Here is a 26,093-nt window from a genome sequence, read left to right as displayed (position 1 = left end):
ATCAGGCAAATATAATTTATAAAATCCCAAACTCCCAAAGGCAACTCGAGACTGGGTCGGAGTAACTGATGTTACTCTATGATTAAGTCGCGCATTCCACTTTCCCACATCGAGAATAAAAAAAAATACAAAAAAACTACTCTTTTTCAACATAGCTTTAGACTGAGTAACATACCAAAAAGATTGCAATCTTTAAAATGTAGAATAACATACCAAAAAGATTGCAATCTTTAGAATGTAGAATAAGATAAATTTGGGATTGGACTTAACTAGATAAAAAAGACGGAGTCTGATAATTACAATGTATATTCGCAGAGTCGGATTTATTTGCGTGCACAAAGTGTCAAGGTGGCGGGCACGAATACAACAAAATTTCGGCGTGCACAAAATCAACTTTCCACAGTGGATTTTCACCTATTTTTAAACATACTCTCGAGAGTAAATAAGATTAAATTAATAAGTTACAGGCGCGCACACGTGACCACGATTAAGCAAAAAATAAAACTACATCATAAATTCACGCCGCTACATGTCACAACGATTGGAACAATTCTTGATACAAAAAAAAAACGACAAACAAATCTAGAAACGGGAATTAATCATCACATCTTTTTCTACGTAAAAATCCTGACGTCATCACCTTGGTTTGTATTGTTCATGGCGTCACGACCTTTTCTTGTGAGTGACGTCACAAGCGAAATAAATTGGCTAGCATTAATTAAAAAAAGAATTAACGAAAAACATGACGTCATCAACTAAGCAGTAGTGATGACTATAAGTAAATGATGAATGTCCGCCACGTTGGTTAAGAGGTCAGGTGCTCTCTGCTGTAAGTTAGTGGTGGTAAACTCACAGGGTGGAAAAATGTGAACAACAAAGGAGGTTCGCTGGCAGAGTAAAATTTTTATAAATAAACATTTTTTATAAATATTACAAAAAACAATTTTATGGCCCAAAAGTATTGGTTTTTAACAAAAAAAATGTCAATTACCTGTTGAGTAGATTCCAGTACACCGTCAACATTAACAATACCAGCTACTTGTTTTTGTTGTAAATATTCAATAAAACCAGAACTTAAAGCGCTGGTTTGTCTGGCCACATCTTCTTTATCTCTACCACAGGGTAGTGCCAACAACATGCAAAAGTCATTGTCCATCTAAACAAACATTTAATAAGAAATCAGTCTAAATCTTAGACAATTACTATGTTTTAAATTTTTATTTTTACCATCATGCGTTTACTAATTCCTTCAAGTTGTTGTTGATTTATTCTCATTCGCTGAATTATTCTCAACACAGCAAGTCCGCTTGCGTCAGCTGTGTCAGAATGTTTCGGTAGGCCAGTCTGACCAAGTTGCATGTCCCCGCTGACATAATGAATCTGTACAGCCGCTGACTCTGTCTTTAAGGCCAACTTGCCTTGCCAAATTACAGGATAGCGCTAAAAAATTTGTAAAATTTTATTATAATGGAAAAATTTTATTATAACTTATCCCAAATAAAGTAAAAATAAACACATAACAGATTAAACTTATATTTATGAAGTTTACCTTGAATAATTCTTGAAGCGATGCAGGTTCTTGTGGGGCCTCTTGTTGTTCAGTGGGGTTTTTGGGGACAGCCACAACTGGTTGTACAGGAGGGTTGTGGTGGGGGTGAGAAAGTGGAGGGGTTGTGTGTCTAAGGGTTAACCCACTACCTGGTGTTGAAGAGGTTACTGAAACCACAGGTGGGTAATGATAAGGTGAATTGGATGGGGGAAGATGGTGAGGTTGGCTTCTGTTCGGGGTCATACTTTGGGGGTAATTTTGCTCAGGTGGGTGCTGGTATGGGTGTGGAACATGTGCCATGGGCTGATGCGGCAAATGTGCAATTTCTGGACGATAAGATTGTTGTGGAAAGCCTAAAAAAACAATAAAATGATTTTAATGTAAAATAAATAGTTTAAATTATAACAACACAAAATAAATTAGAACTGATAATATACCAGGGTATCCGGGTCTTGGTTGTGTAGTCTGATGGTGGCCACTAGGTGGGACACTGGTGTGTTGAGTTGAGGTAATGGTAACTGGTGTTACTCCTAAACAATTATTTAAAAATCACAAAAGTAAATCACATTAACAATATATGAGACTCTATTTATAACTTGATTAAGCTTCTTATATCAAAATTTACCTGATTTTCTAAAATGTTGTTCAACCATGTCCATAGATGCATCTGAGGTCATTGACACAACAGACCTATGACCTTGCGAGGGGTGGGTGTGTCGGGGTTGTGGTTGTCGTGGCAACTGGTGTGAAGGGTGACTTGGGATAGGACTTGGAACAGCCCTCGGTGGTGTCTGTGCTGGTTTAGGAATCCCAGGGGCATCATTTTTGATGTGGGGGTAGAAAAATTGTTGTTTTTGTGGTGACTTTGGCACAGATGATTGTGGTTGGGACATAGGCCTGACTTCGCTCAAATGGGGCTGTCCTGGTAAGGCATGCCCTGGGCCTGGTTGTCTGTGTAACAAATGGGTAAGCGGAGCCCCACTGGGCAAAGTATGACCAGCCACAGTTTGTTGACCTGGCAAAACGTGGCTTCTGGATTGTCCAGGAAGCATGTGGGTTGCCCCAGGTTGGGAACGTTGTTGGGGCATAGAAATAAGGGGCCGGGTAAGATACCTGGGAAAGTTTGGAAAATGCATTCCAGGATAAGGAATAAGACCTGTCAAAATATTGTGGATTCAATTTTAAATAATATTTGTTGCAGAAATAAGAAAAATGAGATGTTAATTAGAAAAGTAAATACCTGGATAAAACATGGAAGCTTGGGGTCCATAGGGTGACATTGGATGGGTCATTTTAGGGGCTTCTGTTATGGGTGTAACCTGATGTGTTGTGGTCTTTTTGGGGTCAACAGGTAAACCTACTGGTGCATGAAACGCCCTTGGGTTCTAAATGGAAAAGGTTTAAAAAGTAGTTTAGTATTAAATTTTTAGTTTAATTTTGTTACCAAAAAATTAAATACATTAACTATTTACTTTTATTACATTACCTGTTGTAATATAGGCATTTGAAAACTTGATGCTGGAGCTACACTAGGTTGAAAGTGGACAGGCTGTACCTGTTGTTGTTGTTGATGGTGTTGCAATAATATTGGTTGTTGAGTTGTTGTAGAAGGGGCTAAATTAACATTTTTAATAAATTTTTATTTAGTCACTGACAACAATAGTGGCAAATAAAATTTTAAGATCTAAGGAATGATATAAAAGATATTGCCTCGCAATTAACCACCACCCAATTTGAATTAAAATTTTCTTTAACTTTGAAACAACCCACTTTCACCTGAAACATTAGTTTGATCTTATTTTCTATTTTAAGTTAAAAATAACTGTCTACCTGTTTTAGGATGTTGCTGTTGTGCGGTTGTTTGTTGAGATTGGACAGACTGAGGTGGTGTATAAAGTGGAACCGATATCGGAATCTAAACAAAAACGTAAGTAAAAATTTATTGTGTTATACCAAAAAAAAGGTTACTATAATTTAGATATATTCACTTACCTGCATTCTTGAAGTAGGGGAAGGTGTTGGTTGTGCCATTGGGGCCACTCTCATAATTGGAACCGCAGGAGGAGAAGTTAATTTTGGAGAAATAATAGGGGGCCGGGTGGGTGAAGTCGCTGCTGTAGATGGGGGATAATTTGGTATTCGAATTGGTGCCATTTGCAAATGCCCAGCGCTTGGTTGCATAGGTGCCACATTTGGTGACATGTGCCTGGAAGGTATGCTAGTCATAGTTGGTGATCTTTGTGCCAAAGTTGGAGACCTTTGTGGCACAGATGGTGGCCGATGTGCCACATTTTGTAACATATGGTGGGGTGGCACTTGGTATGGTTCTACACCTAAATGAAGTCCCAAATAAGTAAATAAATTGCTTATAATAAAAGCTTTTTAAAAAATCTCTAAACTGGCTGTGGAATATACTCATGCAATTTAAATTAATAATAATTATGTGCATGTGACCATACCAAATTATTAATATAAAATATTGTTAAACTGAAACCATTAAACATAAGTAGCATGCAAAACAAACTACAGTAAGTATGCCTTAATTTAACTCCAGTCATTACACAATAAACACATCACTTCAGTGTGTTAGTTAGCTCTACTGCACAGCAACATGCCAGTGTTACCTTTTTGTGAATAAATCAATTGATGTTGGGAAGGGTTAGTTGAAGCGGACACCATAGATGAGGAAAGAGAAGAGGATGGGAAAAAGGGGGTTCTAAGTGACAAGGGTGAACTTGTCGGGGTTTGAGGCTTTGGAAAATGGGTAAAATTATGGCTCGGACTTAATTCGGGGCCAGGTACCACAAATGGCTGTGTTGGCGGTAGTTTAAAAGCACCCGAAACTGGGCTAATTTCATTTGGTTTTGCAGAGCTAGGTTTAACATGCTGCTGAGGCTTGTTAATATCTTGCATGGCTGGGGGTTGAAAAAACGCTGGCCTTTGTGGTGACTGGCTTAGGTTAGAATGTAATGAGGATGATGTATGATGAGGGGGATAGTTAGAGAGAATAGAATGTGGGTCATTATGAGGTTGGTTAGTCCTACTCCCAACAGGCAAACTAATCGATGCTGGTAAATGATGACCATAACTCCGCGGTGAAGCATGCACTCTTGCTCCACCTGGTGGCTCAATCGCTGGCTTCTGCATGGAGCTTTGTTGGTCCTTGCTTCGCCTTCTGTGTGCACTTATGGGTGGATTAGTTACCATAGGAACAGGATCTTTAAGTTTAATGTCAGGAGACATCTCCGGTTTTGGTCGTTCTGTTATTTTTAAAGAATCACAAAAAAACATTAAATCAATTTATTTTTAAATAATCAGATACAAAACCTTAAGTTAATTTTAAATTTAAAATGCAGGTTTTACCTTTTCTAGCTGGGGAGGCAACTGGAACAAAGGGTCGAGAAGCTGCAACTTCTTTTACAACTTCCACCGAAGATTGTTTGACAAAGGTGGTTGGTTGACTAACAGGAGTTTGTGAAATAAAAGGATTGGGTTCATCGGATTTTATAGTTGGTAATATAAGAGGTTCTTCGGCAACCTCTTTACTCTGAATAAGTTAAGCATTGCAATTATTGCACAATATGCAACAACAAAAAGAAAAGATTAACTTAAAATTTAAAAAAATTATTAAAATAGATTTGAGTAAATAGTAGAATTTTTAGATTTAAACATTTAGCAAATAATCCCAATTTATTTAAATTAAATGGTTTTCTTATATCTCAAATATAACAAGTATTTTTAGAATTTTTTCGATACTAAAGAAAGTGCAATACTTAAACACTTAAGAAAAAAATATTTATATATTAAACATGCCCAAGCTTGATTTCTTGATGGAGTTTGTTTTGCAGGTTGTGACTCTTTTGCGTGGGATATAACAGAAGGTTTGGAAGGTGTTGGATGGGAAAATGATGGATTGGAAATATTCCACTGAGGAACATGTAAACAAATACCAATTAAAAAAAATAATGTAAGTATATCTAATAATCTTGAATATATTATTACAACAGGATAAAATAGATGATAAAAAAAATTATAAACAATATTTTTTCACCTTTTTCTCTGAAGTTTGGGTTTCAAAACTTCCATGTTTGATCTGAGGTTTTTCTATGCTGTCCCTGTGTTTTAACTTTGGAGATGTATCATTGGGGCTAGTTAGACCAGGACCAGCAAACATTTTTTTCTCTGTGGATGTTGGTGGACTTGTTAGTCCTGTAAGAGGCACAGAAGTGTCTTGTTTCTTTTTCTCCTGTGAAGATGGCGGATTTCTTCTCCATGGAGAAATTGTTTTATCACTTTTCTCGAAATGCGAAAATGGTTTTGGCTTTGGATGAAACGCTTCTTCTTCCATCATCAAAGCGGATGCTGCCATTGCAGCTTCATCTCTTCCCTTATCATCATCTACATCTTTCTGTGACTTTTCTGGACTCATCCTACGTTTTGGAGAGGTCTCAAAAGACGCAGAAGGTTGAAACACTGGCGTTGCTTCCTCTTTTTTGTCTCCATATTCTCCGTACCAGTTCAGGTTACCTTCAATTGAACTTACTGCGGCAGCCAACTCCATTTCTTCTGCTGTGCTTAAGGGTTCAGGATCTGGCTTTGCAACATCACTGCTCGATGACACAGAAGTGTCAGATTGTGATGGTTTTCTTTCTTTAGACACAAAGGGTTTTTTGACAACTGATTCTTGCTTCACAAATGCAATGGGTTCAATTATCGATGTTGCTGAGGTATCGAGTTTAGTTGAAGTATCGGCTAAATCACTTTTACATGATGTATCAGTAAGGTACATACTATCACTTGTCTCATCACCTGACATAATTGATCTGACCGCTTCCTCATCTCGTTGCTGTGACAACTTCTTCTGCCGCTCTCGCTCCTCCTGGCGACTTTTCTTCTCAGCTTGGATTCTCTCAAAAGAAGACACCAGATCCGGTTTGCTTTTAGCTGACTCATGAATTTTTTGTATATTTTTCTTCTTTTTGTTTCCTATTTCCTGTTCCTTGTGATGATGTTTAGAGGTGATGTCATGATCAGTTTTACTTTGTTTTGGAATAGAATCAATATCCTCGGCATCAGGAACTGAATGCTCTGGTTCTTCGTCCTTTGACCTTGGTGGAGAAAATAATGATTTTTGACGAACTGGAGATGCATGAAACTTTGTGAATGACTGTTTAGCTTTTTCTTGCTCTTCATTTGCCTCAGGTTGTTTCACAAATTGTCTTGGCTTGGTTATTTCTGCAGCTGAGTTGTCGCTATCAGGACTATCAATGTCAAAAAAGCCTTTACCCGGGGCATTGGAATCAGAATCTACAGCTTCTTGTTTCTTTATCAAAGCAGACGACTTTTGAGTGTCAACGGATGGCTTAGGTCGTGAAGAACTAGGCTTGCCAGACCTAATACCAGTTTGCTTTTTCATTTCAGGCTTATTGAGTCGAGTAACATCACTGTGTGTTTTTGGTTGTTGAGTTTCACATTTCTTTAATTTATCACCAACACTTGATTTGGATTTTTGATGAAGTTTTTTATGTATATTTTCTAAGTCTTGTGGTGATTTTGCTTTTGTAGAATCAGCAGACTGTTTAATGCTTAAAGTTTCTTTAGAAATTTTGCGTTCTGCAGGAGTTTCTTTTTGCTTTGACTTAAAACCCGTTTGTAGTTTCTGTTGAGAACCTTCACCAATATGTTTTGCTTTTTCCAATCCACTCTTATGATGTTTGCTATCCTTAACAACTTTGCTTTGGTCTTTAGGGTCTTGAGAATGTTTCACTATTTTTTTAGTTTTTCGAGACTTGTCTAACTTATGTTTATCAATATGTTTCTTGCTTTCGTCAGGTTTCGATTCATCTGTGTGAGATTTCGATGCCGGTATTGATTTTTCATCTTGTATTTTCTGAATCGGTTTGTTCTTTTTTTCAGCATAGGAACTGGATTCTTTTGATAATGACGACAGCTTTAAAGATCCTTCTTTCTTGTGCTTTAAAGATTCTTTGGGTGAGTGGTGTTTTAAATCTTTAGAGACCAATAAATGCTTTGAGCTGTCAGATTTTGATGTAACAAGAGGCTTGGGAGAATGGTCTTTTGATAAACTTGACGTTTTCTTTAGACTGCCTTCTTTAGTAGACAAATGCTTTAAGGAAGTCTCCTTTGCAGACTTACTGCCGTCTTTGCCTAAAATTTGGTGCTTTGAAGTTTTTACATCGGAAGATGATTTGTGCTTCTTTTCAACTTTTGGGTGTGAACTTGACGGCTTAGGTACAAAATGCTTGGAATCCTGCGACTTTAAAAGCTTACCAGAAATGGTTTCTTTTTTGACAGTCTTGTCAAAAACTTGCTTTGGTTTTGCATCAGCTGATTTTTTAACCGATAAATCTTCTTTTCGTGGTTGTTTCTCAGGAACTACAATTTTTTTCTCCTTTTGCTCATGTGCGAGACTAGATGTTTTAAGCAGTTCATTAAAGTCATCAGAATCACTAGAGCTTGACGTGAACTCCTTAATAAAATTTTTGTTGTCGAAACTTGTTAATTTCGACTTTGAGGCAGTTTCATCAGAACTGGAATCCGAGTCACTACTCGAAGAAGTGTAAATCAAGTTTGAGGGTTTAGAGAAAGGTTTTGATGTAGCGTCCTTAGTCTCTTTAGACTTTTCTTTATCACTACTTCTAAATGAACCGAAATCAACGTAACTTGATGAAACAAGAGTCTCATCCTTGATTGTTTGTGTTGTGAGGTTTGTGGATGGAGGAGATGGAGGTGGGTAGTCCAGAGATTCGAGCGAAGAAGAACTTGATTTTCGATCAATTTGTTCCGAATCCTGGTCCTTGGGTTTTACTGGTTTGGTTGTTTTTGGTGCTTCGCTTGCTGGCACTTTCTTTGACTTTTCCTGGTAATCTGAATCGTCACTAGAAGAACTACTATCCGAGCTTACTATTATTTTTAAAGGTTTTGTTTCGGGTTTCACCGATTTCTTTTTAGTAGGTTCCTCTACATCTGAATTATGCGTCGAACCTTTAAAAGGTTTAAAACTGCTTGAGTCCTTCGATTTTAATGATGATAGTGCTTTTTTATCTGACTTAATTCCCTTTGCCTTCTTAGTTTCAGTCTTATTAATAGATTTTACCTCTTTTCGATTTTCAGATTTAGGACTTGTAGTTTTGGAAAATTTCTTTTTTGTTGTTGATTGGTCAGAGTGATCAGAATCCACATGTTGAAGTTTCTTGACTTTTATTTTAATCTTCGGTTTGGGAGGGGGGCTGTGATCGTGTTCACTCGAGTCTTCATCACTTGTGTAAATCATCAGCTTCTTGCTGGATTTTGAAAAACTCTTATTCATCTGTGAAATAAAATTATCATATTGATCACTGGAATCAGAATCGTCTGACACTACTTTACGTTCAGGAAATCTTTGTGGTTCTTTTTTGGAAACCTCAGGCTTTACACTATTGTTATCATGTCGGTTTTTTGTTTTCGGTGATGCTGGTTTTTTGGTTGCTTTGGAGGGTAGATCGTCTGACTCATCTGAATCAGTAAACACGAGTTGTGGTTTGGGCTCCGACTTTTTAATAATTTTCTTCGAAGATTTTTCTTCCAATCTAGGTTTCTTTTTAACAGGTTGGTCCGTTTCGCCTGAAGTTTTATGATGCTTTGACAACTTTGATGAACTTGATTTGCTAGGATCTCGATTATGTTGAATAGGTGTCCCTTCTTTCTTTGATTCATGCTTTCCTGATTTCTCTTTTTTCTTAATAGGAAATGTTGATTTTGAATCAGATTTTGAATGTTTTTCTTTGCTGTCGTCATCCAGTTTGTGCTTTTTAGAAATTAACTTCTTTTTATCACCTTCTTTATGCTTCTTTTTCCCTGAATGTTTAAACTTGGAAGCCTCGTCAAGAGATTTTGATTTTTCAAATGAACTGTCCCTTGATTTAGGTTTTGATTCCGAAGATCGCTTTTCAAACTTTTGAGACAAAGATGATGCCTTCTGTAAAAGTTTTAGATCCTGAGCTGGTTTTTCAGAACTAGATTTGGCACTCTTGGCAACATTTGGGTCTTTTGACTTTTTCTCAGAATGCCCATGTTTGTCAGTTAGAGTTTTACTGCTCTCGTAGGGTGATTTACTTGTCTTCGAATGCTGGAAAGATTTTTCTGAGGCCGCCTTTTTCTCTGATTTCGGTTCACTTAATTTTGACAAAAATTTGGAATCCTGAATTGATTTGGAAGGTTTTGCTTCTTGTTTACCCGGTTTTGTATCATGTGAACTTTTAGAAGACTTCAAAACATTTTCTTTTTTTACATCTGATTTTTCGTCTTTTCCAGCTTTAGTTACTTCCTTTAGTTCAGCCGTTTTTGATTTAATCTGCTCTTTAGATGATTGTTTGGAGGTTGAGGGATCTTTCGAAGACGGTTTAGAGATTGAAGTTTTTAGTTTATCATGGTTTTTATGTACAGAAACTTTAGAACTGTTGGGATTATTTACATCGGAACTAGATTTGATAGTTTTATCTGATTTGCCTATAACATGTTTACCCACTTTAACAGATGACTTTTTGTGGAGCTTTTTTAACTTAGAATCAGACTTGATGTCTTCCTTTTCACTTTTAGGCATTTTTTCCTTCAGGTTTCCAGTATTTTCTATCTTAACATCTAAGTTTTCCTTTTTTTGATAATTTTTTTCCTTCATATTAACTTTTTCTGTTGAATTATTGTGCTTTTCTTTTACCAAGACAACTTTCTCCTCAAGTTTTTCCACATTTTCCTTTTGAACTTCAACATTTTCGTGCTTAATATCAGTTTTCACAATCTGCAAATCTTTTTCCAAAGTGCTATCAATTATTTTTTTATTTAAAGCACTGGGTTGAGGTTTAGGTTTAGCTTTATCTACTGACTCTGTCAGAGAATCAGTTTTATCTAGTTCATATTTAATTACTGGTATTTCAACTGTAGATAAGTTAATATTGTCAACCACAGTAATCTCTTGTGAATTTTTTGAAGTTTCGACAGTAGGTAAAACATCAACTTCAGGTTCTGGCAATTGTATAACTTCAGATGGCTTTGAAATTTTTAGTTGGGGGTCATTAATTTCTGAAATAACTTCTAGGTTAGGAATTACTTCCTGTGCAACCTTTATGTGTTCTAAACCAATATCCTCACTCACAATTGGTTTTTCTTCTACTATAACTTCTTCTTTTTCCAACAAAGTGTCGTCCTTAGGTTCTATTTCATTGTTTTTAGATTCTTCCAGAATGATGTGGTGATCTTGCACCTCTTGGATAATTTCTGTGGACTCTATTTCCTGCTCTTGTGATCCGACTTCCACAGTTTGAATTTGCTCTTCTGGAAGCATGTCTGTCTGCTTGATCTCTTCCACCTCGATATGACTTGCTTCCTCTACAAATACTTCGCTTTCCTGTTTTTTATAAGAATCATCAATATTTTCAATTTCCTCTGTTAGCAACACTTCAGGTGCATGGACTACGTACGACTCAATAAAATTTTCCTCATCTTTATTAACAAATACATTCTCAGTAGCTCTTTTGTCTTCTGCGATTTCTTCCTTAACATCATTCTCTCCAGGAATGATTATATTGGAATCAACATCCAAAAATGACGAAGGACTTTCTATGTCCATTGCTTCCAATGTGATATTTGACTCAACATCTGGTGTTTCATCAACAGTTTCAGGTTTAGGAGATTCTTTAAATATTTGCTTATCAGAAATGAAAACTGGTTCAAAAGTAGCAGGACTTTTTTTGATGCTGCTTTGAGTTACAACCATTTTTTCAGTTTTTGAATTGTTTATGCTGTCCAAACCTTCTATATTATAAGAATCAGGCTTATTTACATCAGTAGATTTTAAGTCAATGTTCGAAGTGACTGTGTCTATCGTAGTTGTTGAAGTTTGTATATTATGATAATAATTAGAAGTTGAATCAACTTGGTCAGAATTTTTAATATTTTCAGCTGAACTGTCGTCCTTGGGACCTTGCTCAGCGACCTTTCCGGCATCTGGGACAATCGAACTCTCAGCAGTTGCCGGAACAGAAAGGTCGCTGCTGAGAGGAAGCACGTTTTTTGGGGCCGTTTTTACACCCATGGGTTTAATCCCGGCTGTGTTATTGTTATCTAAATACAAAGTACACTGGGGCTCTAAGAGTCCTGATTTTTCAGCGAACGCGCTAAATAATGGCTTGTTGTTAGAAATGATAAGATCATTTGGGTCAATAAAGTTTGAAAATAGCGGGGTTCCTGGTGTGGTAGGAGGCTTTGGAGTTCCATCGTCATTCTGAAGATGAGATAACCTTGCAAGATCCTGATCAAATATACTGGACCTATTATTTAAAATATTTTTTGTTAAAAAAATTCAAACTAAAATTTAATAAGACTAAAATGTATATAACAATGGGACAAACTGGTTATTTAAAAAATTATACTTAGTTTTTTTTCCCAGCAAGTACCTAACACATTATTTTGGATTAAACTAATAAACTATTAAAAAATTACCTTAACAGTCTCGAGGTTTTGAACTCTTGATCTCTCTGCTCACTTGTTTTTTCCACTCTACTTACACTCTCCTCAATACTCCCAATTCGCTCCTCTTTTACTTTTTTCTTTACTCTTCCTAGCAACTTAAGTCTTTCCGTGAGAGAAGTAAAAGAAGGAGATATGCGATGCAAGGATCGAGAGGAGTCAACAGAAGATGCGTCAGGCTGTATTCAAATGGGTCATTTAGGCAATTTGTAAAAAGTTGTTGCTTTAAAGTGTAGCACATTCTTTTTTTTTAAACCAGTTATCAATTTAGTAAACAAATAAAATTTTACAGAATATCTTAATTAGGACTGTGTGACTAAGATATATAAAAATTAAGTTTAAGTTGAACTTACTGTGAGCATTGGTTCACCATTGGGACTTTTCAAAATTGGGCTGACTGGAGCCAATTGCTGGTCCTCTTCAGAATCAGGAGACAAAAGATAAGAAGAGGAATCAAGATCAAGTTGAGATTTCATTGTTTCAAGCTCAGCTTTTAATATTTCTAGCTCCTTCTTTCCAAGTGGCTGTGAAAAAAGGGTATATTTTGAATTTGTGATAAAAAGTTTAAAATAAAGTAATACACTTATTCAAAATAAATCAAAACCTAAGTTAATATAGCCTAGATATATTGTTGTACCAAATGCATAAACATTTATTAAGCGCCTTATTTACTTACTAGGCAGAAATAATCACCATGTTGTTAAGAGTTAATACTATTATAACAAATAATGTAACTTACCTCGGAGGAATTAACATTTAATGAAACAGTCAAGGTGGTTAAGGGCTTGATCTTCACAGGTTTTCTAACTTCCACTCTTTTGTGATGATGTCTATGATGATCCTGTCTTCTTTTCTTATCGGAGGAAGGAGTTTTGTTGTGGTGGGAGCTATGTCTTCCAGATGATGAAGAGCTTGATCTAAATAATATAAATCCCTTTATAAAACGAACAAAACGGATAAAACAAATAAATATTTGTCAAAAAAGGGTAAAAAAAATAAGATATCTTTATAAAACACTTACTTTCTCGCTTGCAAGTGTTGATGTGGATGAGAAGGACCCCTATTATGTTGATGCGACAGCCTCTTACCACCAGATGGAGATGGGGAGTTGTTTCTGGAAGAACCACTTTTTTGAGATGCTTGGGAGGACTTTCCGACCGATGATGTACTTTTCGGAGTATAAGGAGAGGTAGAAACAGGAGTTTTGTTCTGCACCATCTTCATTAGATCATCGAGTTTCTGTGTCAAAGATGGAGATTTGGTTGGTTTTTGTGGCGTGCTCTCAGTTGACTCCAATCGGTTGTGTTTTACGGTTTTTGATTCAGGTTTCATGGAAGGAGAAACAAACATATTCTCTTCATGTTTTGTTGGTATAGTTTGAGAACTATCTATAACCACTGTCTTTTTACTGTCCAAATTTAAAGTAGAAACGGGTTCAGGGTCTGGAGAATGTTGCGATACTTCACTTGCATCATTGATTGGTACAGTGTTATTTGTTGAGTTATCTTTCTCTGTGGAAAAGTCTACATTTTTATCGCTGGTATAACTTTTCTCTGGTTTTTCTATAGATTTTTGTTCAGCTTTGTCATCAGAAGGCTGTATATTTTCTCCTTCTTTATGTTTTTTAGTTTCTTCTTCCATCTCCTCAGCATCAATTGAGCTCACGATTCCTTGACTGGGTCCTCTTAGTTTCTCGATTCTCCTCTTGTGCTTTTCATCCTCCTTTTTCTGCTTCCTAATCAAAGAATGAATTTCCTTTTCTCTTTGAAGCTCCTTCCTTTTTGCTTCCATTTGTTTTCTATACCCTTGTCTCGAATCCACATCTTTATGGGTGATGTCTTTATTTGCAGGAGACTGTTCTTTAGAAATTTGGTCTTTATTTGGGGCCTTCTCCACAACATCTTCTTCGATTTCCTCAAAAGTCTGCTCCTCCTCTTCAATTTCAAACTCTGGGACGTCCATTAAATCTGATGGGACTTCAACAGAAATATCACAATTTAAACTTTCGTCAGGGGTCGATTTCAACTGGTCACCAGCTGTTGGTGTATGAAGAGGTAAAGGTTCTTTTTTAACTTTTTTAGTTTTTGACTTCAACTTATTCTCGATATTCTCTAGGTACACATCCGCAACAGCGTTTGCTTCGTCTACTTCCAGATTTTGCTCAGAATCTAACTTGCAAAGCAGACCTTCCAGTCTCTGTTTTTCTAACTCCAGCTTTGTTAAATTTCCTGTAGATTCTTTTTTGACTTCCAAAACTGGTTGAACTTTCGGTTTAGTCTTTTCACTGTTATTCTCATGAGATTGTTGCCTCCGAACCGATGTGGGCTTCATCAGATAAGGATTATAGGAACTGACAAAAGGCTGTGACACTTTAGAAATATGCGAGCTCTGGTGGTCTGTAGAGCTTAATTTTTTATCAACCTTTGTATTAACATTTTCAATATTATCAAATACAGTTTCCTTTTCTTCCATCTCCTCCTGGATAACAACTTCTTCTTGGAGGATATGCCTTTGTGGAAATTGGGAGGATGGCTCCCGGTCACTTACCTCCGCTTCGATGACATCATCATCAATTTCATCCTGGTAACACTGACTTGCAATTGACATAGGAGCTTCGTGTTTGTGGCTAGTTCTTCTTGACCTCCGAGAAAACTTATCCATGTCATCATTGTTGTCATGGTGATGAAGTTTGGATGACTCTGACATTTTGCGCTCTTTTCTTGAAGGTGATGATGACTGGTCAGAGTCTAAAAATATAAATATAAAGTTTCTACTAAAAAAATCTTATTAAATTTTTTAAACTTAATAACAATAAGATCATAACCAAAATTCACAGGCATGTATTAGTTTAGAATGTAAAAAAATTAAGATAAATGTTTGCAATTAAAGAGTTTAAGTTTAATCTAACCGGACACTGGTTCTTTTGATCTTTCTGAATGCCTTCTTTTTTTATGAGAGGAGGTTGATCTTTCTCTCTCCATACTAACATCCTCATCCTGATGATGTAGGTGTTTTCTTGTTTTATCATGTGACTTTTGCTGTTGGTGCAAAGAATCTAAAGACTTTTGACGCTGGTGATTAGATTTTAACTTTTCATGTTTTTGATCCGATTGCACGGAAGGCGAAAATTCACGTTTGATCAAGCCCAGCGATCGATTGGAATCTGAACTTTTACGCCTTTGAACAGTTTTTGATTCAACTTTAGTTTCTGGAAGGGCTGTTTGTCCCTTAAAGCGGTGGTCGCTATCACTATCACTTGTTTGAGAGTGCTGCTTTAAAACTTGAAGTTTGGTTTTATTTTCAAGTTGTTTTTTACTCGCCTTGGAGTGCTTTGTGCGTTTTTGTCCATCGCTTGACATTTCAGAAGCTGACGATGAATGAACTCTTTGCAATATATGGGATCGTTTGTAGACTCTTTGTTCCTTTTTAATTGGCTTTGCCTCCCTTTGACTAATATCAAGTTCTCGCTCTGAATGACAACTTGATGTTCGTGAACCTGTTCTTGATTTTGGTTTCCTTTCTTCACCTTGTAAAACTTCTTGTTTAATTGTCCTAGTAACTTTAGATGAGACAACAGGTTGCTTGATAATGATCTCGCCGATAGAGTCTAAATTTTCATCGCGAGTCGGGGTTTCGCTTCGACTCCGATCATAATCCATTGGTGGTGACCAAGGTTCTTCTTTTACATCCCTTGCTTTGCTTTGCTGCCATGCATCGTGCTTGACTACACTGCTTCTCACCTTGCTAGACTTTGGGCTTAGGTTTTTTAGCTCCCTTATTTCGACCCTGCGTTCGTCACGCTTGTTGTAAGATAAACCGGGCGAATTATGTCGGACAGGAGAAGGGTGTGACGCTGGGGAAGCATACTTATCACTCCGAATTTTTCTTGAGCCCCAAGCTTCAGAGCCAGAACCCCGACTTTCTCTTGACCCTGGTGACTTTGTTGGAGTTCGACCTCGTGACATTGGATGATCAGGATGCTCTCGACCCCGTGAATCACTTTTTATGTCATAATCCCTGCCCCTACCTCTACTGCCAGGAGCAGATGCTCTTGGAGAAAAACTTCTGCTTCGACGGGGTCTTGACATAGGACTGTGCACTGACCTGGAATGATACAAGGAATCTCTTTCCCTCCGATCTCTTCCTGGTTTAACTCCCCTATGATAATCCTCATTGTATCCTCGAGATGGGGGCCCATAATCCCTCTGATGATCTCGTGGAAAGTCCCTAGATCGATGCTCGGGGTCATAACTACTAGGAGGTGGACGATCTTGATAATAATCATCCTCCCGATGGTAATAATCACGTTCATGTCTCTCATCATCATAACCCCGTCGACCTCTTGGAGAAACCCCCTGATACACCGGGCGGCTGCGATTTCGATCGTCCCAACTCCTCCAATCACCTCTTGAGGGGGAAGGACCCGAAATGTCAAAATTTGGGGGAGCAGGAGGGTAACGATGACCCTCGTCGTAATAAGGTTCGCTAGTGTAGGGGTGCGATGAGCTTGACCTGCTAGTCCTAGAACTATTGGACTGGGGTAAAGATGGGGGAGCCCCTGATGAAGATGGGGCTGGAAGAAGTAGATGGCGAATGCTGTCAAATGTTGTAACACTCTGACCTAAAATAAATAACAAAGTTTGAGTTAAAACAGAAATTATAATAAATATTAAACATTTGGATCATTATAAGAATAGTAAAATTAAACCTATTACATACTATTTTCTACACTGTTAATGTTTAAAACAATGTCAATGTACCTGTGCTCTGCATATGCGATAAGAATAACTCAATTAATTCTTGGCTTGCGTAATCTAATTTTAATCGACTTCCATTCATTTTTCTCCCCCTCATATTATTAAGAGCTTGTTGGGCTTGTTCGTATTTAAGATAAAACACAAGCGCCTGACCTCTATTTCGATCTATTACAACACGCTCAACATTTCCATATCTGTATATTAAATAAAATATTAATAGATGGTCACAATTTTTAGGTAAAGATATTTTTGAATCCATAACAAACAAATTTTTTTGGGGCAAATTGATTGGTAAAGAAAATGACCTATAAATTCGTAATACTAAAATTTGTTTACTTACTTTTGAAAACAGCTTGCCAAATAATGTTCAGTAAAGCTGTCAGTGACACCCTCAACCCAAATACAAGATGATATAACAGTTTTTCCAAAACCAAGCTATATTAAAATAAAATAAATTAAATATATTAACAATATCATTTTTAATATAACTTGAAAACACTAAAATTCCGCTTGCTATATTAAAGTAATGTTTGCTCAATCAAGTGTTTTGAAAAATTTTGGAAAAAATAGAATTTGAAAATTACTTTTAGAGTGTTTTTTCCAAGTCTTTCACCGTCCATTTTTTGAATAGCTTTAACCACACTTGCAACATCAGTGTATTGAAGGAAGGCATACTGGGGAACATTATTCTGTTTCTTAATTTCAATCGCCTTAATAGTAAAAAAATATATAAATCAAACAACAATACTAATGAATTAATAATAAAAAAGACAATGGGTTTCATACAATTAAATATTATTTTTATATGTAAAATGGAAAACAGGTTCAAAATTTTAGATAAATATGTTAATTTAATAAATAATTCAAGCAAAGTCCAACAATAGAATACCATATGGGAAATAGGCATAAACAATTGATTAAAGAAATATTTACAAAGGCCATTACACATATATACTTTAAAATTGCAACATTTATTCCAAACTATAATATGTTTTATTTTAACAGATAATTACCACTATTTCTCCAAATCTGACAAAGATGTTTTGTATGTCACTATAACCAACAGTTTTGTCAAGATTTCCAACAAACAAAGTTCTTGAAGATCTGGGATGAAATTCGTCAATAATTCCACCACATTCCTGCAGTTCCTTTCCACTTACTAACAAAACAATGCCTTTTTAAATTTTTTTCTTATATATTTTATAAAAAGCCTTTATTAAAATTTAAAAGTAAATATGTTGCTATTTCTTTTAAAAAAAAGTTTAAATAAGTTTGAAACTAGTTTAATCTAAACCAACATAAAAATACAATTTTTACCTTCTCCTTCATAAATAGCAGCTTCGATTGCAGCCCCAAATAGGAGTTTGGTTTTGGCATGACCCACTGCTTTATTTGCTTCACCAGATGTTCTAAACAAAACAAGTGCATGTCTACTGTTGTTGTCTCCTCTTATTAAAACCGATTTTACTTTTCCACATTTTTTGAACTCATGGTATATCCCATCACGAAGACTGTTAACTAAAAAAAGAAAAAAAATTAAAGCAAACATTAAAATGTAGGTAATTTTACTAATAAATAATGTATATAACTAAAAAAGAAACCAATAAGGTTTTACAAAAATGGAGCATTAAAGAAAAAGAAGAAAAGTTTATTAAAACAAGGCCCAATTAGTTTAGAATTAAAGCGAAAAATGAAATGTGAAACCTAAAACCGCAAAAAAATAAAAACGGGTTTAGCAGGTTAGATAAAAATCTCAATTCGAAACCGAAATAAAAAGGTTATCTAACATAGGTGTCAAATGAAAGACTCAATTCCAAGTAATAATAGGCCTATGCTATATTGCAGAAAATTTTTTAGATGTGTGATAATAGTTTGTATTTTCAAATATACATGTAACAAATATATGCTACTTTTTTCAACATTAAACAACCCAAATACAACTGAAAGTTAAGCTTACCACTTGGTCGAACAGGTAGTTTTTTAATGATCATAGTGACAAGTTTTTCACCACCAGCAACACCAACTATTTCTGGGTCACTATCTCCCGTCGATCGTGTTCTGTAAATAAATTTTTAAGCATGTTGTGTACTAGCATGTAACTGTAATGTTTGGATCAAAATCAAAATAAGACTTAAAATACACCAATAATCTAATGACAAATCTTACTATATTGTAAAATATATATATTTTTATTTACCTAAATCCAAAATTTTTATTGTCATTTTTATAAAAAATTTCTTACCCAGTAGAACCGGAAGAGTTAGAGGAAGAAGAGGAGTGAGAATTTGAGGACGAGGTGCGGCTGGATGAGTAACTTGATGAAGTTGTCGCCTCCTCATCAGATGAACTTCCCTTCACTGAACTCTTTTTGCTCCCTAAAAAACAATTTGTAAATTTGAGTTATTTTAAGTATATATCGAACAAATTAAAGTATTAAAGTTTATGTTAACTTTCATCAAACAATAGGCTAAAAAGGTCTATTAAAATTTAATAATATTTCGATTAAGGTAAATCAATACAAACTAACTTGGGGTCTTACTTTATATATATTAACCTTGTTAATACAACATAAATTTTTAAACAAAGTAATCAAATATGATTTTGCTTTGTTTTATACATTCACAAATCTTAACAAACGAACTAACAAACCTGATGGTTTTCTTTTAACAGTTGGAGATCTTCCTCTATCTTTATTTTTAACTTGTTTGCTTGCTAAAAATTTTAAACAATTAGAATTTAACACAACCATTTTAAAACAAAAGTCAAAGAAATAAGAAAGCTCTCAAAAAGTTATTAGAGTATTAGCCATCTTTGTACCAAAGTTTAACAAAAAATTTAATTTAATATTTACCTTTTTTGCCTTTTTGTTCTTCTGTGTTAACTTTTTTTGCTTTCTTTTTACTCAGTTTTGAATTGTCGCCTTTAACAAATTTCCTGTTGACAAAAAACAATTTTTTTTAAATCTAACTATTTATAGCATTATAGCATAATCTTAGCAAAGCCTGTTTGACCTAGTATTTACTATTTATATCGAACAAATCTGCATTTGATAAGGCATACCTACAACTCCTTACAAAACAATATGAATGGGTACATAATTATCAACCTTTTTACAAAAATAAATTTGGTTTTAAAATAACTTACTTTTCAGGTTTTGATGTAAGTGGTGAAACTACTTCCAAATCTCTTTTGTCTTTATTAGAACTTCTCGATTTTTCTTCATTTAAATCTCTTGCGTCGTTGCGATGTCTTTCTGAACTATAAGGCCGCTCTCTAGATAACACAAAAAAAATTAAAGTTAAAAAAATTTAAAAATAATATATATATATATATAACTCTTAATTTTTTGGTAAATTATAACTTTTAGTTAAATGTATAACATATTACAACTTCATGTACTAAACTATGCTTGTCACATGGCGGTGATCTTAAATGAACCAACTTTTGGCCAATTTCAATGTTATATTTTGTTGGTTTCAGTGACATATGTAGTAAGGTAAACATAATTAACAGAACAGAAGTCCAGGGTATTATGTTACAATGTAACGCCACAACAGACAGTATGTTGTTTGGTGAAAATTCCAATTACCATAATGTCATGAGAGTGTGATATTTAAATATGTACATTTATACAATATAAATCAGCATAAACTAAACATATGTTTTTTTACTAGATTATTTTAAAAGAACTAGCCCAGTTGATATTTATAGTACTACTGAATTTGAATTTGTAAATATATAGTAGCACATTAAAATTGCATGATTTAAACTAAAGATAAACCAACAAAACTATATTTTGTTTGTGAAAAACATGGTAGTATTATATTATGCAAAGCATTTCTATTTTAATCAATAGTAATCTTAAATGCCTGTAGGGCATTATTCTGCAGTGTGTAAAAAACAAAATGTTTCCTTAGGACTATTATCTGTTTACTAATCCAACAGAGTCATTTTTATGAATTTAAAATAATATGTATATATAGAGAAGAAGATTTATAAAATATTTACAGTAGGTTATTTTCACACAAATATTTTTAAATTTAAGCCCCCTTTTTCAATATAAAGTTTTTGGCCTTAATCTGAGCTTACCTCTTCATATGAGTTTTTGCGAGTTATAGAAACGCTTACATATTATTTCCACAAATAATCCAATAATACAAAAAAACAATGTGTATATATATATCCATAACAATATGTCCAATAGATAACAAATTCTTTCGTAAATCCTTGGGTAACGAGTTCTTTGATTATCCATAAACTTCACTTTAAGATGGGAGAAGGGTTGTTGGGTTTAATTTGTAGATATTTAGCATAAAGTGGTAACAGCAAATATACTTGTTTTAAATGTCATGGTTGTATCTTTATTTATTTACAATGTTCAAAGTACTACAAAAAGTCAAAGTTTTTTTTTAATAAATTACATATTTATTTTAACTCAGTAGCAAATTTGATATAGTGACAATGGCAACCCAGGTTGTTAGATTACAGTTTCAATTTAGATCCAAGTTTTGTAATCTTAATCCAAAAGATAAATCCAACGACTTTTTAATCCATTTTATATTTCCAAGAAGCAAGTACAGTCCAAATGTGAAGTAAAATCCAACATCAAGTTAATCCAATATTGTCAGGATAATTAAACCTTGTCCATAAAGCAGAATTTATATCCACTTGAGAATGTCAAACTTCAAGACAGAAGAGGTTTTTTTAATCTGTTAGTACTAATGTACTTACTGCAGGCTAATCTCTCTGTAATCAGAAAGGTCTGCAAACTAAGTCTAATAATCCACGTTATATATAAAGCAGCAAGAATCAGCCGCCCTGTGAAAGGATTTAAAAAAATTGACAACAATTGTCTAGAAAGGCAACAACGAATACAGTTTTACAAAAATAAAAAGAGATTGATTATAAATTGTGGATTTAAAACCGACATACCCTTCATGGGGTCTTGATGTATTCTCTCCTCTGTAATTTTGGGGGTGACTTCGGTGCGATGAACTGCTTCTAGAATTACTTTGTGGAGAAAAATCCTGCCTACCCACAACTGTTTTAAAATAAAATTTTATTTTAGGTACAAGAGCAACCCATGTTAAATAAAATTTTTTTAAGTTATATATGTTTAAAAGATAGCACAGTACTCTATTAAATACATATTTTACCCAAAAACTAATAATCTAAAAGTTAATATAGTGCTGTATAATTTTGCAAACACAAATATATACCAGTAGGTTCGCTGTAACTTGTTTGTAGTTGTTTATCTCCCATAGTATTTACTGAAAGGTGAGCTTTTTGAGCAGAACGAATATCGACAAATGCCACAAGAGCAGATTGACTTCCGTTTGAATTTCTTTTTGATAAAAATTTGACTTTTTCGACACGACCATATCTAAAATTCAGTTTGTTAAAATATATGTATATATACACTAATTTAAAATGTTTATTTTTTTGTTGTTGTAAAATCGTGCTGCTTTTGTATAAAAATATTGAGAGCAAAATTATAATGTCGATTTTTTAAACGGTTTATTTTTTTTATAAAATGATAAGTAAAAAGATTTTTTAACCTCTTAAAAAGATCGGCAATGCGTTCTTCTCTCGAATTTTCTGGTAAATTTCCGACCCAAAGATGTCGTGTCTCACGCATTTCAATGCTAGGCTTCGATTTTAATTGCCTTTAGTTTTGTAGCTTGATGATTTACATTATATTTCGCAAAATGTTCATATTTGTAAAAAATATTTTTAAATTTAAATGAATTTTGAAACAAGAAATTTGTGAAGCTGAGATTTATGTCAGTACCTATATCAAATTCTGTAAGAATTTTTAAAGATTAATATTTATATATTATTTAAAAATTAGGCAAAATAGAAGTCGCCCAGACTGACAGACATTTTAAAATTAGTCAGTTTATTGCCGAATGCCGACAATCTCTTAATCTGACAAGCTGGTCGACAAACAGCAATTCAAAATTAAAAAAACTATAAAGATTAATTTAAAACAATTTTTACTTATTAAAAATTTAATTGTTTAACATTTTTACCTAAAATTTTAATTAGTTTTACCCGTTTTCTTGCTATACTTGTTTGTAAACGTAGGGCGTTTTGCCAAATACGCGTTGCATCGACTAATTTTTTTTCCAATAAAGACAAAAAATATAACCGCGGTGTAACAAGAGGCGCTCACTAAACATTTATAAAAAAAAACATTTCCAACATTTGACTAATAATAAAATAAAATCAATTAAAAATCAGATTAAATAAAAAAAAATTTTAGTTATTAAATTTTTTTGTTTATTAAACGTTATTTACGTACATTAAATCAATCTTTAGCGTTTATCCTCTCTAAACTTGCTAAAAAAACACACGTGCTTTTAACAAACGAAAGATCTCATTTGTAACACTCGTATTAGCTAATAAAGTGTTGTACAAAACATGTCCGATCTTATCTTAACGATCGATGATAACGATAACACTGAGCTGCAAGATGAGGGCAGTGATTCCGACGAAGAAATTACGGTGGTCAGCAAAAAACAACGAAATTTAAAAAAGGCAGAAAGTAAAGGATTCGATCCTTCTTTTATATTCGAAGATCAAGGCTTTTACGAGTCAAAATGGACGTTGGAATCCGCTCTACACAATGCGATCAAAAAGAAAAAGATGCACTCTACTTTAGATCAAAAGATTCTGGAAGTAAGAAGAAGAAGATTAGCTAGTATTCCACAAGTTACTGGAGATTCTTCCATTGAAGAGCCAATGCAGTTACTAAGTGAGTCTGATGACAGTGAAATTGAAGGTGAGGAGAGAAAAGTTGTGATTGATAAAATAAAGTCTATTGAGAAACGAAAAAAGAAGAAAAAAAGCACAAAGCCAAAAGAAGAGGATGTAAATCTTCCGATTCCTCTTGCTGAAGTCAAGGATGACTCAACTGGAGGAGAAAAATTTGTGTCCTGGGATCCGAACTTGAGTTTTCAAGATATGAACTTGTCTCGACCACTTCTTAAATCAATTAGTGAGATGAACTATGTTACACCAACACCTATCCAACAGGCAGCAATCCCAATTGGTTTAATTGGCCGTGATATTTGTGCTTGTGCTGCAACTGGGACTGGTAAAACAGCTGCTTTTATGTTGCCTGTTTTGGAAAGGTTGTTGTATCGACCCAGATCTTCAGCATTCACTCGTGTTTTGTGTTTAGTCCCCACAAGAGAGTTGGCTGTTCAAGTGTACAATGTAACACATCAGCTTGCAGAACATAGCACTGTAGAAGTTTGTCTTGCTGCTGGTGGTCTTGATATTAAAAGTCAAGAGGCTGCATTAAGAAAAGGACCAGACATTGTAATAGCTACTCCTGGTCGATTAATTGATCATCTTCATAATACTCCATCCTTTGATTTAAGATTGGTGGAAATTCTTATTCTAGATGAGGCTGATCGAATGCTTGATGAATATTTCCAGGACCAAATGAATGAAATTATTAAGTTGTGCTCTAAACAAAGACAAACCATGTTGTTTTCCGCAACTATGTCCGAGCAAGTTCAAACTCTTGCTGCTGTTTCACTTAAAAATGCTGTTAAAATATTCGTTAATAGCAATACTGATGTGGCTCCTTTTCTTCGTCAAGAATTTATTAGGATTCGACCAAATCGAGAAGGCGATAGAGAGGCTATAGTGTGTGCTCTCTGTAGCCGATCATTCATTAGCAATGTTCTGGTTTTTACCCAAACCAAAAAACAAGCTCATCGTATGCATGTTGTTCTTGGTTTGCTTGGTTTAAAAGCTGGTGAACTTCATGGAAATCTTTCTCAAGGGCAACGTTTGGAGAGCCTAAAAAAGTTTAAATGTGGAGAAATTGATATCCTTGTTTGTACTGATCTTGCTGCCCGTGGTCTTGATATTGAAAATGTTAAAACTGTTATAAATCTTACTATGCCAAACAGTCAACAACATTATGTTCACAGAGTAGGAAGAACTGCAAGAGCAGGGAGAAGTGGGCGCTCTGTGTCGTTGGTTGGAGAAAGCGAAAGAAAACTCTTAAAAGAAATTGTAAAGTTTGCCAAGAATCCTGTCAAAAGTAGAGTTGTGCCTATGGAGGTGATCTCACAATATCACAACAAGTTGGTTGAGATCGAACCAGACGTTGGCGAAGTTATGAAGATGGAGATACATGAAAAATATATGATTGCAACTGAAAATCAGGTAAAAAAAGCGGAAAAGGTGATGAAAGGTGAGGCGCCAGAAAAAAGAAACTGGTTCCAAAGCAAAATTCAAAGGGAGTTGTCAAGAGCAGACAGAATGCTAGGAACTCATTCGGAATCAAAATCAAAAGCTAGTAAACACAAAAAGAACACACCAAAAGCTGCAAATAATGCTGATGATCGAATCGCTGCCGAGCTTAAAAAAACCAAGCAGTTCCAACATCGAGTAGAAAAGCGAAATAAAAAACAAAAACGTGCAAGAGCTTGTGCAGAAAATACTCCTGTGGAGCAGAAGAAAGCTAAACGCCCAAAAAAGAAAAGTTCTTTCGATGTCGAACTTACAAATATTAAAAAGAAAAATCTATCAAAACATCGCGATATTAAAAAGCGACCCTTTAAAAAGAAGCGTTAAAATGTCCACATATTTACTCTAAAACATATTACAAAATATAGACAATTTTGTAACGTAAATAAATTGACATCCTTTTTTTCTTGCAAAAATTGTGTAGAGCCTAAAAATACAACGTTTGTTTGTTATTGGTGCTAATAAAACAAAAAAATTAAATTTGTTTTTTTAACGTATTATTCAGTCACTAGCTTGCAAAAAACTGTTGTATACAACTATTTTATAGTACAATAACAATGTTCAAATTGTCGCAATGTACCAACAATAACATTAAAAATTGAATATTCTTAAACAATGCACTAATGCTTAACAACAGATAGTAAACAATAGTCTACTAAAATCGAAGTGAAAAGACATTATAATCACCAAATCAATAAACTTTTAAAAAAGTGCAAGGGTTCAAGCGTATTTTCCTACTAAGTCGAATGACGACATACAAAAATATTGCTTCTTTATTACGTCATGTTATTAGATTCACTAAGTCACCATAAAAATCCCCTGGCATGACTTCACTCTTTTTCGGAAATATTTCAGCCCTTTTGCGAAAGAAAACAAGTCGAGCGTGGCGATCATAACATTATTTAAGGAACGGTTAATCTCAGTGGGTATGTTTGTCTCGATACAGGTAAAACGTGTGCGTTTATTTGCCAATGTTAATGTTTAATCAGATA

At 34.7% G+C, this 26,093-nt stretch overlaps 2 protein-coding genes across 4 annotated transcripts; one reads left to right on the top strand and one right to left on the bottom strand.

Moving 5' to 3' along the window:
• Positions 1-312: 312 nt before the first annotated feature.
• LOC145751368 (uncharacterized) lies at positions 313-22,626 on the bottom strand. Of its 3 annotated transcripts, none has more exons than XM_082567486.1 (32): positions 22,389-22,626; positions 22,050-22,213; positions 21,763-21,871; positions 19,975-20,103; positions 19,682-19,764; positions 19,480-19,542; positions 19,073-19,205; positions 18,788-18,888; positions 18,148-18,348; positions 17,844-17,989; positions 17,415-17,540; positions 17,171-17,265; positions 16,834-17,024; positions 14,982-16,694; positions 13,095-14,820; positions 12,813-12,990; positions 12,427-12,597; positions 12,047-12,252; positions 5,601-11,874; positions 5,363-5,476; positions 4,913-5,096; positions 4,174-4,809; positions 3,542-3,882; positions 3,380-3,464; positions 3,036-3,163; positions 2,790-2,934; positions 2,175-2,705; positions 1,987-2,079; positions 1,550-1,902; positions 1,228-1,440; positions 992-1,156; positions 313-887 (listed from the first exon to the last, which is right to left on the bottom strand). In XM_082567486.1, the coding sequence occupies exons 1-32, from the start codon at positions 22,466-22,468 to the stop codon at positions 756-758; spliced, it is 15,009 nt and encodes a 5,002-aa protein (XP_082423612.1). In that variant the 5' UTR covers positions 22,469-22,626; the 3' UTR covers positions 313-755. The 3 variants fall into 3 exon arrangements, with proteins under 3 accessions (XP_082423612.1, XP_082423614.1, XP_082423613.1); XM_082567488.1 differs by having other exon boundaries at positions 4,669-4,809; XM_082567487.1 differs by lacking the exons at positions 21,763-21,871; positions 22,050-22,213; positions 22,389-22,626 and adding an exon at positions 20,920-21,603.
• A 569-nt stretch (positions 22,627-23,195) lies between these two features.
• LOC145749462 (putative ATP-dependent RNA helicase DDX27) lies at positions 23,196-25,563 on the top strand. The gene has a single exon (XM_082565228.1). It carries the CDS (start codon positions 23,254-23,256, stop codon positions 25,426-25,428), a length of 2,175 nt encoding a protein of 724 aa, XP_082421354.1. The 5' UTR covers positions 23,196-23,253; the 3' UTR covers positions 25,429-25,563.
• Positions 25,564-26,093: the final 530 nt, after the last annotated feature.

Source organism: Corella eumyota, chromosome 4, assembly GCF_963082875.1.
Source record: "Corella eumyota chromosome 4, kaCorEumy4.1, whole genome shotgun sequence".
NCBI classification, from domain to species: Eukaryota; Metazoa; Chordata; class Ascidiacea; order Phlebobranchia; family Corellidae; genus Corella; species Corella eumyota.
Note: the sequence above shows the minus strand (reverse complement) of the source record. Positions and strands in the feature narration are given on the sequence as shown.

Coding starts and splice junctions, on each gene's coding strand:
- LOC145751368 (XM_082567486.1), bottom strand. CDS start 22,468: ATGCGTGAGACACGACATCTTTGGGTCGGAAATTTACCAGAAAATTCG. Junction 19,206..19,479: donor TGTTAAAAGAAAACCATCAG/GTTTGTTAGTTC, acceptor ATTGTTTTTTAG/GGAGCAAAAAGAGTTCAGTG. Junction 17,025..17,170: donor TTGGCAAGCTGTTTTCAAAA/GTAAGTAAACAA, acceptor TTTAATATACAG/ATATGGAAATGTTGAGCGTG.
- LOC145749462 (XM_082565228.1), top strand. CDS start 23,254: ATGTCCGATCTTATCTTAACGATCGATGATAACGATAACACTGAGCTG.